This window comes from Taeniopygia guttata, chromosome 2 (genome assembly GCF_048771995.1).
Source record: "Taeniopygia guttata chromosome 2, bTaeGut7.mat, whole genome shotgun sequence".
Lineage (NCBI taxonomy): Eukaryota > Metazoa > Chordata > Aves > Passeriformes > Estrildidae > Taeniopygia > Taeniopygia guttata.
In genome coordinates this window covers 62,094,850-62,107,208 of record NC_133026.1, presented here as the reverse complement: position 1 = coordinate 62,107,208, position 12,359 = coordinate 62,094,850, and the positions used below count along the sequence as shown (strand labels likewise).

The window sequence follows — 12,359 nt, the reverse complement described above, 5'->3', positions numbered from 1 at the left end:
TGTGACTTCAGGTACACTGTCTGCTTTTCTTGTGTAGCTGAATTGGAAATTTCGGTTCTCAGCCTTGTCTTTGGAAGGTATTTCTATATTTCTCTTAAGTATTACAACTGAAAGATCAGAGATATTATGACTGTTCTAGAAGAAACATTAATTCACTACAATCATGTTGTTTTGTCCCTAAGATAAATTGTGTATGAGTTCATTTGGGGGCATAACGATAGCTAATGCATCTACCCAGCTGTCAAGAAAGTACCTGGTGCAGTGGATAGTACTTATTATAATCCACAAACTACAAATGTAGGAGCAATGGTGTTGATGGGTCTGTTGTAGAAAATATTGACTGTAACACTGGACATGCATTAAGTTGTTTTACAGTTTTGGCTGGGTGTTTTATTTTCTCCTTAATCTAGGGAATAATGTGATCTTGGAACTTTCTGCCCTATTTCAAAAGCAAGCCATAAAGGGCAGACATGTATCACCTGAACTTTTTGGCATGCTGCATTATTGAACAGCCAATAACAGAAAAAAACCCTCACTTTTTAACACTGTGTGCTAAAAAAAACCCAAACTAGCCCAAGAATAGCAATTTAAACCAAAAAAATCAATATCTGCTTCCTCAGCGGGTCCTCTGGAAAATAATCATGTCCACATTAATCTTTTAGCATCATAGTAGTCATTGTGAATGAACACACACAAGCAGCTCTCAGTCAGAGCACAAATGTGTTATTTTACACAAATACATGTAGATTACAATGAACTGCCCGGAACAATGACAAGTGCCATGTAGTGACCTGGGAAACAGAACAAGTTCTGCACTGTCTGGGGCTCAAAACACTGAGGCAGATGTAATAATGATGCAGTTTTGATTTTCGTTTGTCTCATGAAGCTCAGATGCTTGTGACTAAGTAAAAAAAAATAATTCTACAGGTGTTTTGGAAAATTTGAGTTAAAAGATCTCTCCTTACACAAAACTGATTTTTAACTTAAATAAAGCCTAAGAGCTAAGTAAGATGAAGAGGTATCTTGAGATTTGCTGTGGCTAGAGAAGAGCAGGTTTGACTACATAGACAGAGGCTATCTGGAAGAAGGCACAGACCACAGACCATGAGCTGTATAATCTCTTCATGTGTCTATAAAATATTCTAAATTCTCACTGCTAAGCGCAAACTAATTTGATGCAGGAAAGTACAATGAAACCAATCTCTAGTTTAAACCATCTATACTAACACTACTCTACTTATTACAAATCTGACCTAGTTTTACTCTTTATTATGCTGTGGTTGTAAAATAGACTACCAAATACCAGGCTGAACACAGCAAAGCAACCTGTTCGTCAAAGGTCATCGTGGTGGAAAAGGAAGAACCCAAAATTCCTCCTTCTGATGTTAAGAAAGAGCCACAGACCCTCCTAATTTGTTTTTGAAAGGAAATATGCCAGTTTTATGAGTTCCCCGTACATCAGCTTGCAAAAGCCCGAGCTTTGTTCTTGGACATTTTTTAAATTGCTACTAACTTCAGTAAAACAAAACAATGGAACTCCAAGAAACCCTAAAATTCACAAGGAAGGCTGAAATAGACTGATACTACAAGAAAAATACAAAGCTACACGGAACTGATAAGACTAGGATGGACAAGCAGGATATGTCACAAAGCTATTGGCTCCTCTGGGTAATTTAACAGGCCATGAACAAGGCAGGGACTGAGCTTATTCTTGACTCTGTCCAAAAAGGCTTCTGCTCTGTAATTCAGAAGGGTCAAATACGGTGAAAGTTAAGCCTTTTATAATAAAGTTTTCTTACAAGAGTAAAAAGCAACGGCTCCAAAGACCATAAAGGAAACAAGAAGGTGCATTGTACTCACTTTCTGTCAGTTCCACTTGAGAGCTGAGGCAAGGCTTCCAAAGCTTGCTTAAAGCTTGATCTGCAAGGAAAACAAAAATACTCACATTCTGCTAGTACAGCATTAAATCAGCAGTTTCTGTCTATAAATCCTATGGAGAGATGCTATATTTTATCCATTCTTTTTTTCAATAAATTGACAAAATATTTACCTGAGACCTGGCATTCATGTGCAAATTGAACATAAAATAGTCATGGGGCCAAGCATGTATCTTGACATTCCTAATGTGATGTACATCATACATCAACAGGAAATGTTAAATCAGCAGCTCACTGAAGACTGTCACATCCTGGACTGCTCAAAAATTAACAGGTAGTGGCCAGCCTGCCTTCTGCCTAAAACTAAGGGACCGTCAGTGTATGAAGAACAGATAAAACATTGATTTTTGTCTCTCTGTGCTTAGCAGACAGACCACTGCATTCTGCCTTACAGAAGGGTGCCTATGAAAAGTATTACAGTGGGTTTGCATTGAGGTAACAGACTCATAGAATAATTTAGGTTGGAAGGGACTTTAGGTCCAACTTTGATCTCAAAGCAGGGCCGATTTCAAGGTTAGAGGAGATCTCTTTGGGCCATTATCCAGTCAAGTGTTGAGTAACTCCAAAAATAGGGTTCCCACCCCACCCTGGGCAACAGGAGTGGAACAGAAATGAGGGAACAATGCAGGACCTGCATAGATAGGTAGAATCTGGTAAGCAAAAGATTAATATGATGACTTGTGGCAACTACTACTAGTGACAAGTCCAGGGATAAAAATCCTCTAAGAAGCTCTGGCTTTCAGGGTTACTGTGCTTTGCCCCATTACCGACAATATAATTTCCATTTTATCCAACCTGAGCCAGTGCCAAGTAGTTTTGTTTTTGTAGTTTTTCTTTTAGAGGCCTTTTCACTATCAGAATAGGTAAGTGAGTACTCTGAATTGGAATGCAGTGACACCAGTGGACACTATGTGTGACTCTATGAAGACACATTAAGACTGCAATGTCTCCTACAAAACTGTTGATTAGGTAAGATGACCAAATTATCACCTGCAGGGACATGTAGTGCCAATCTTAAAAGAAGTGAAGGTAATTATAATAACAAATGAATCTGCCTGTATCCAATCCCCACCATAATCACCTAGAAATTTAAATCAATCAGCTTTACTCAAAACTGCTGAGAGCTATCATAGCCTGTTTTTACATGCCTTGGCTGCATCAACCATTGATGGTGCTAATGCTTTTCGTTCTCCCTTTATATTAATGTGCGAGTGTCCCCCATACTATTTATCTTTGGTCTTGCCTCAGTGAGGAATGATAAATTGCTGAAAGCCTTTTGGAGGTGTTGATTCTAGGAGAGAGTGTGAGGCTGAATTCCTTTTCCCTGATTAGGTGTGTGGAGAAGGAGCAGGGTATTATGTAAGGCTACGGAAAGCCCTATTTCTCCATATCCCTATAAGGGGACCCTGCCAGTATACGGATCTCTAGACTCTCTGACGGATCTGGCAGGTTATTTGTTTTATGAGATTGCTGTGAAAAACTGGATAAAACTCATCAAGATCTGCTTCTGTCTGGCTTTAGCATAGTTATCCTCATCAGCTGTGCTGCTGTTAAAAAGTTTTACAATTTGTTTTTGACGGCAAATATTAGTTTGTGTCCAAAAGTTCAAGTCAAAAACAACAAAGAAGTAACTATTTTCTTTCAACTGATAAAATCTTGCTATCAACTGATAAAATCTGTTTTTGTATATTTACACAGTAGATCACACATTCTATTTGAAGCAAAATTCCTTCATTCTAAATTTACATTATGTGCTTTTGCATGTTTACCAATGATTCCATTACACTGCAAAAAGTGACATTACAGCATAACTTACTTGCTTTCAGGTGTTAGGTATATGGCCACCGTATCCCTCAAAGCACAGATTTCAAGTTTGGCCTAAAGACAGAAATAGGAATATTGAAACAATGACACAATGTCCTTTCACCATGTATATACAAGTATCCCAAAGCTTCACCTTCTTGAGAAGCAAATACTATTGCACGCTGCCCTTGTAAGCAGCCTTGGCTTTTAACAGTTTATTTCCTGTATTCTTTGTTGCCATGCTACTCTTTCAGGAGACTGCTCAAAGGAACAATTTCAGACCTATGATTCAAGTCAAACTGTTTACATGGTCACGGTGTAGTAGTCAAAAAACACTGGTTTGCCTCTCAGTAACAGTAGCAAATCTTCAATTCTGTTTCACCTTTTCTGTACTGTGATAGAAAGATGCAACTTTTTTCCCCTTTTTAAAAAAATTAAATACAGTGAGCTTAACTTCTCACGGCACTGCTTAGCCAGGGAGAAAGGAAACACAAAAGTACAAAAAATCTGTCAATACACATTTTGTGCTTGGTTCTTCCGGTGAATTTATTTTTTTCCATCAGATGAGGAAGTAGAATTACTGTACTTTGTTTCTTTTTGTGTCACCTGGTGGGCACAAGAGCTTGGGTATTCTATTCCTGTACTGTACTGTGTGCCCAGGTATTAAAAAATTTTCACTTAGGCAAACTGTGGAGGAGACTGAACTCACAGATTAACTTTGTGAACTCTTGAACCCTCACAGATCATCCATTGGTCTTTGAAAAGCAATCATTATCATCACAACCTTTATATGAGATATAAACATTCTGGAAGAGACCATGAAATAATTTCATTTAAAAATACAAAGTGAACTTCATAAAAATTAACACTCTGTTCTTCTAAGCATAAATATGAAATTTAATCCATTAACATTACAGTAACTGATCCACATTTACATACAACATTTATTTTCCAAAACAAAACTTTAAAAAATGCAACACAGCAACTAATTCCACTTCTAATGAAAGCCTTTGGCTTTTAAGTATCTCCCTCATCCATCCTCTAGGTAGGAAGTCAGGTAAAATTTATGCTTTTTTAGAGCCAGAACTTTCTGGCACAAAACATAACATAGAGACTCCATATTTTATACTCTTAAGAAATGCTTTTCTCAGCACACAATATTTTACCTCTTTTGGTATAATGCTCCACGCTCAGGACATGTGGACTTTTTGAAGTCCTCTGCCTCAGATTCTGGAGTCTTTTTGGCATTTTAGGAGGTACCAGTATCCCATTCTCAAGTACCACAACCTAAGTAAACCCAGTGGAAGGGTGAGCCCTGTGAAACTGGGGGTCATGGGATGTGGGAATACAGAGTGAAACTTGAATGAGAATTTTCAGCCTAACAAGGCTTGGATGACTCTCATGCTGCCGCTGTCGTCAGACAGGATTTTCCATGTTCAGAGGAAAAGAAAATAACCATGAATGACAAACTTACAGTAAGGAGAGAAAAGCCTTTCAATTACAGGCTTAGGCAGCAAATCCCTACAGAGGGTTGTTTAACCAGACAAAAGGGATACAGGCATAGCTTTGTTCTTCTTCATGGATTTGGTTTAAATATGGAGTCAATAACTTGGCTGCGATATTCTTACACTAATTCTTTATCCAATGCCATTACTAGCAGCAACTGGAAAACAAGGCTTACCACTGGATACTATTTTTCCATCATAATACAAAATGATGTACATGTACAATGAATCATTGTACATGATGTTCATGTACAATGAAAATAGGGAGTTTGCTCTTTTTCTGTTACAGCCATAGCAATCTGACTCAAAGGCTTTTTTTAAATAAAAAGGTGTTTTTCTTAGAGTCCTTTAAAGCTTACCCAATAGCACGTACAACTACCAATCCAGCTGTAAATAAAGCCTAACAAGACAGCAAAACTATTCTGCCCATGTTACAACAACATGGTATTTTAGAGAGAGTAAAACAAACAAGTGACTAGTCCTGCAAAGTCTTACAAGATCCTACTGCATCCCATTTTAGTGATTTTTAAATCTCAAAACATCACTACATTGTTATTTTCTTTTAAAGTGATTTTTTTTGTCAGGCCAAAGAGAGTATTTGACAACATTTCAGAAAGATACCATTATGATGTTTTTTATCTCATAGAATACAGGTAGCCTTTTAATGCTGTCTAATACAAAGATAACCCTAAAATATAATAAACCCAAGAACCAGTATCTCAAAGGGTATTCATCCATAAATCTGAAATAGGTTGTAAAATAATCCTTTTAATCTCTTTGCTTTCACTGCTACAATAAATCAAACAAATACCCAGATTATAACCTGTCAGTTATTCTCAGTTTTCTAGATTCAGATGTTTGACAGTACAAAGTAGTCAGGTACCTGTAAAGCTCCATTTTTGCTGAAGGATGAAACACACTGCATCAGTCGACTCAGCTCTTCAGAGACTGCTTCTACAACCCTTGACATTACCCGAGGAACTAAGTCTTTGGAAATGGTAAACACCTAAGTTTAATGAAAAGAACCATGAGCACAACACCTGCATTAACAAAAATATTTTCAATACTAACATTTCAATAAAAAACATGAACCTCTTTGATTGAAAGGTCTCCTTCATTTTTATCAACATTCCAATAATTCAAAAGAAACTAGAATATGAAGGATGTCTTTTGATGCTTGCCCTGCACTTCGACCAATCCCCTCTGTTAACAGTAAATTTGGCTATGTGATTTGTGATAACCTTCCTGCTATACAAAAGGCAGCTAAACTTCAAAACGCGTGCTTTTGGCTGATGGATGCAGGTAGTTAGGCTGCTGCAGATAGACTGCTGTCTTGTAGATAGCACCTTTGATTCAGAGTTGTGTGTCTAACAGTTACATATTCAGCCACTTTCTACTCATATATTTTGCTGTTTCTTCTAGACTCCTTTATATTTGACCACGGTGGAATGGCTAGTGTTGTTATACTCTGTGGCAAAGATAAACATATGCCAGCCTGTGAGAATATGAGGGTGTCAATAGATTTTCATTTAGACTCTGCCATTGCTGCCATTTATTAGGTCCCTTGCAAAAAAAAAAATAAATTAAACCTTGTTTTCCCATGCATCAAGACAATCCTTTTTAACAATTATTTGTGTAACTTTTAAAAGTGGCATATTCAGAATAGTAACTGCAACACAAAGTTATTAAATCCATGCTTGAAGCAAAGTATGAAGAGACTAATCTTCCTTAAAGGGATCTTTACAGAAGTGAGAAATTGTTGTGGATTTAAAAAAAGGAAAGTATGATTTTTCTATAATGAATTCAGGAAAATGCAGGCCAAGAGGTTGGAATATAGGAGGAAGTGAGATTATAGGTTAGACACACCAAACTTGTGTCAAAGCTTAAAGGTGATGATAAAGCTGCATTGAACTGTGCAGGGCTGGGAGAGAAGATGACACCTGACGCTGGAGTGGTGTATGTAAGCTTAAGTATGTGACTGGAGTGGTACAAGAATAAAAGTGAGATGTATAAAGTTTTGAAACATTTCCCCAGTTTCTGCTTTGAAATATTCAAAAGAATTAAGTAGTGGATTGTTTTGCTGAAATACCTTTGCTTCTACGCAAAGTTTGGATCCCATGTCTGACAAGGAAATTTACTAACTGACAGAAGATATTAATACATATGTGTGAAAATCAACAAGGAAAAAAACAAAGAAAGAAAGATTCCTACAGAGTTTTCAGTGATTTAAATAAAGAATTGTGTAGCAGGCATCCCTTAAGGTTGACCATTCCAAAAGGCAGGTCTGCACCACAAGCCAAGTACACTGACCCCATAAATGTCAGCTACCAGCTGTAACCAGGGCTGGAAAGGGGTCATCTTACTCAGCACCAAACATTGCTGATCAATTCAACATAAACATACCATACCAGGAACATGCCCAAAGATGATCTACTGAGAAAGGAATATTTCTGCCTGCAATGAGCATTCTTGAAGTTACTTTACAGAATCCAGGAAAAATAATTGTCAGCAAGGGTGAATCATCACAAATTTGCAATAAGAAGCCCTTATTTTGATTTCAGCAAAATTTGAATTCAAAGGTAGAGAAACAATTTTCTTTCCATTTCAGTCTATCCTTGCTGCTCATCTGATGGTTAATTTTTGCTGTTTCAAAATACAGAAACTTGCTGCCTTGCTAACTAAAGTTAAACCTGACCCAACTTAACAGAATTTCACCAGTGGAAATGGGAGTTTCGTCTTGACACACCTTCTGATATTTCTGCATATTTCACATCTAGAAATTTACGAGGCAATCCTATTTAGCCCAGCATCAGTGTTGGTCTCAATGAAGAGAGCACAGCAATACACCTTTCTGCTGCAGCATTTTAACAAGTATGTATGTTTACAAACCTAGCCAAATAAGTCACAAATTACTTTAAATTTTTAAAAGCAAAACCTCTAATTTCCATTTTAATCAATTTCCACTGCACTGAAAAGCAATATTAAAATTTTGTATTATGTTGGTGTATGTTTTTAGTGTTTCTTATTCCCTTATTTGGAAGCATTTGGTAAAATCACAATGCTTCTATGTAAATGCTTCTGCTATAATGTAACACTGAAATAGTATCAAAAATACTGCAAGTCAAGTTTGAAGTTCCTGAAAATATTTTAAGTTATACAAATCCTTGTAATGTAACAAGGAATAAGAAAAGTAAAAGCCTCAAGTGAATCTTATTTTAATTACAGGGAAAAGTTAGAGCAGCCATACTTGTGGTATTTTGGAAGATAAGAGTAATGTTACTACCAATGCTTCTACCAGGAGCAACAGTAATCTGTTAACACTCTTGATGATTAGAAGGAGTGATTATGTAAAACGTAGGCTCTAACTTAAAGAACCATAGAAAATTCCTGCATACAATCCCAAAAGGCTAAATGATTGCAGCCCCTCTGATCTTACTATGTTATAAGCAATGTTTTAACATACATTTGCTAGCCTAGGTGGCCATTACCTACTTAGGTATTTCAAGCAGTATTTGTGCTTACAAAGACCCTTTAGTCTTCCTATTTCCATTGTATGTAGAAGACTGACATATATTAGCTTTTCACTCTGAGTGGCATGTGTTGAACATTTCCTTCAAGGTGAAACAGAAGTTAATTTACAGATGTTTTGGAAAATAAAGATAATAACAGAAAGAGAGCATCATAACTAGCTATATCTCTATATTCACTGCATGGAAAGGGAGAATTTGACTTTAGCATTTGGCTTTCCTCTTTATCAGATAATGGAGACGAAAAGGTGTAATGGAGTGTTAGAGAGGATAAACAGGAACTACTCATCTCCTTCTGCCCATAAAAAAAGTTATCAGTTGTATAACAGGTTGGCTAAACCTAATTTAAACACATCTATAAGAAAGACACTTCAATAAAAAAAAATCCGAGATTTATCAGCAAAAGTACACTGAAATCATATGAATATAAGCATTAAATGAAGTTTCTCCTCACCTCTGCATGCACAGCAATGATATTCACTAAAGCTTCTTTCAAGTAGTTTCTGACACCTGAAACAAGAGAAACAAAATAATTGCTTTCATTCTGTTGTCTCAACAACACCATAATATTCTGCTGTTCAATACTGTACTTTTTATTTTCATTTTTTACTACTACTTTTGCAATCAGAGGCAGAAAGAGAAAGTTCCACAGCCACACCACCAGACTATTTCCTTTTTCAAATCAAATGGAGAAAGGCACATTTCCTTACAGCAGAAGGTTAAAAAAAGCCAGTAGGTTCCTCTTTTAGTATTCTTCTCTAGCAAGATAATTTCACCAACTTTGCAATTTAATAAAAAACTAGCAAGAATACATTCTGGATGCTTTGCTAGAATATACACACCATGCACAGAACATGCACCACAGTTTGATAAGTTCTAAAGAACAAAGTCAAGAGGTTTTGTTTGTATAACAGTCTTCAAGATCTTACTATTTTATCAGCTTCTCTATCTGTGAATTATTACAGATAGGAGTAGCAAGGTCTCCTGTTTATCTGAAAGCGATTCAGAATATATTACTCATGGCAGTTTGTAGGAGATGTCATGACTTAGTAGAAATTTCCTTTTGGGGAAGGTGGAGAAGTCAAATAAGCATTTTCTTGCCAGGCTTATGAAACACTTATCAATTTACACTAAGAAGTGAATTCTAAACAGAACATCCAGCAGCATGTGCTTTAGTTAGGACAGGCTCTTAGTACTCTCTGCTGCTGTAATTCTGTAACTTTTCCAGCCTGTATTCCAGTTGTCTAAGCTTTAAAATAGGCAACAATCTAAAATTGCCTTACTTATTTTTATGGCCACTTTGTAGGCAAAGGAAAATTAGAAAGCATTCAACTGTTTAGAGTATGTATAAATGCTGTAAGTACAAACAAAGTAATGAGAGAGGGTTAGTGATCCACATGACCTCAACTTCTGCGATTGATTAGTCTACCACGAATCAGAGAAAGTGCAATGACCCCATCCCTCCCTTCAATATATTCAATCAACAGTAAAATACAAGAATCATGGACAAAGACTGGTGAGATCACACAGCTCAGAGATCACAACATGATTAAGGCTAATGCTATAAAAAATACAAAGTGAATCTTTAATCAGTTCATCTTACTTGCTCCACCTTTCCTCAGATAACACCAATGCAGAAACATAGTCCTGCTACAAAAAACGGCTTTAAAAGGGGTTACCCGAGATCATCAAAATGAGCTATTCTGTGAGAAGAGTAGTACCTCACCACTGCCACCTCAGTCATGCTCATGTTTTTAACCACTGATCCCAAAACTTGCCTCAAGATCTAAAAAGGTGACCCTTTTTCTTTGTTAGACAATTATGGATAGAATTTTTATAAAAGCAGGACACAAGGATGACCTGTCCTTGACAGCACAGGACTGTCTTGCATGAGGAACAAACATCTAGGATATGCAATGGGATACAGCCTGGACATCAGAAAACTACAAGTCTTTCTCCACACATTCCAAAACATCTCTAGTGCCTTTTCTCTTTACACCTTTATTCTTCCCCCTGAAAATTTCAGTAGATTTTTCTGTTTAAATTAACCCAAAGACAAGTCATACGGTATTGTATATCAGCTTGCAAACTTAAAATTTCTTTCATCTTAGCAAGGAAGTGAGGGAGGAATAAAGCAACACCAGAAATTTTATGAAACTGACTTTTTTCTCCTGCCCTGTAACCTTGCAAAACAAAGCAATAATGTTACACACCAATACTTGAACCACACTAAAAGATCACAGGTATATATGGAAATGCAACACCCCCTTCCTTTTTCCTCTTGTAGTGTTTTTCTTTTTTTACTTCACTCTGCCCCTGTTGAAATCCTCTGCATGCTTCGTATCACAGAGGTCAAAATTTCTATCACACCCCAGGAACAAATACAACTTGACAAGACATTGAACGATGGTCTGTTCTGCATATCCTATCAGGAGGTACAGGGTGAATTTGGGAGCTGGTTTGCAGTTAACCTCAGGTTGTAAAGTGCTGCTTTTGGTCTGCAAACCTATGTGGTATTCAGCTTTTGGCTGCCTACCAGCCTCATCTTGTGACAGTAGGATCTTTCATGTGGAAACTCTGATTTTGCTTTTGCACAAATGCTGCACAAGACTTTGACAGTCTCCCTTCTCTAGGGATACCTGAGCACTGCTTAGTCAATCAGAATTTCAGTTGTGACCTAAGAAGCATTTCTTTGGCCCAACTGAGTGTTCCCTAATGAAGTATCTCACTCAAACCCTGCTACAGCTGGGGAGCAGTAAGGAAAATACAGAGAGGGGGCTGCCATGTCAAACAGAGAGGGCACGTGTGTCTCCTGCAGAGGTTGCCAGCAGGCTGAGCTGGGAAGAAGTGTTACCAAGGAGAGTGAGTGAAAAGCCCAAGTGGACAGAGACTGAAGTGGGTTGTGTAAGAGGGTGATGTGGTTCCAAGGAAGAATCCTCATTTCCCACCTATCCCACCTAAACCCCCAAGGTAGTGAGCCTCTTCTCATGCATTCGTGCAAATTGGCTCAGGGTAGGAGCTGCTAATTCTGTCTGCTGCTGTAAGCACCCAAATTAAACAGCTTTTGACTGTGCTAGTAGAAGCTGCCTACCACTGTATCTGCAGAAACTTTCCATAACATATTTCATGAAGATTTAGTTACCAAGTTGCCATCACTGCTATAACTACCTAAGTACTGTTTATTTCTGGAAGCATGAAATACTAATATCAGCAACATTAGCGCCAGGTGTTGAACACCATTGTCTGATGGTTCTCAGCTAAGGTAAAATAGTTATTTATGTAAGAGCTCAGAATCAATTCAGTAAATGGAATGGAAGGAAGCTATGGTAAAAATGAAGTGAGAGTAGTTTAGTATTGCATATTGTTAGCCTATCCCAGCTGCATGATAAAATTGTTAACTTAAACCTCAGTGAAAGGGCATAAGCAGACATATTTTATCTTCCATCCTTGTACCACACACAAGGACGAATGGGTGAGCTAAGAACTTAAAGGAGATAAGTGCTACTGGGATTGCAAGAAATAATTAGGTGTTCCTGACCTTTCATAGCAGGCTCAGTCCTGCAATGACTGCAGGATCAGGCAGCTCA

General features: G+C 37.4%; 1 protein-coding gene across 1 annotated transcript in view; it reads right to left on the bottom strand.

Annotated features, from left to right (window-relative positions):
• EXOC2 (exocyst complex component 2) overlaps positions 1-12,359 on the bottom strand; it is a 127,351-nt gene that overhangs the window by 1,637 nt on the left and 113,355 nt on the right. Inside the window, exons 24-27 of the mRNA XM_030265431.4 lie at positions 9,227-9,282; positions 6,129-6,251; positions 3,754-3,815; positions 1,861-1,920 (exon numbers count right to left, since the gene is read on the bottom strand). Coding sequence (XP_030121291.4) covers positions 1,861-1,920; positions 3,754-3,815; positions 6,129-6,251; positions 9,227-9,282 — 301 coding nt within the window. The remainder of the gene's footprint in view (positions 1-1,860; positions 1,921-3,753; positions 3,816-6,128; positions 6,252-9,226; positions 9,283-12,359) is intronic.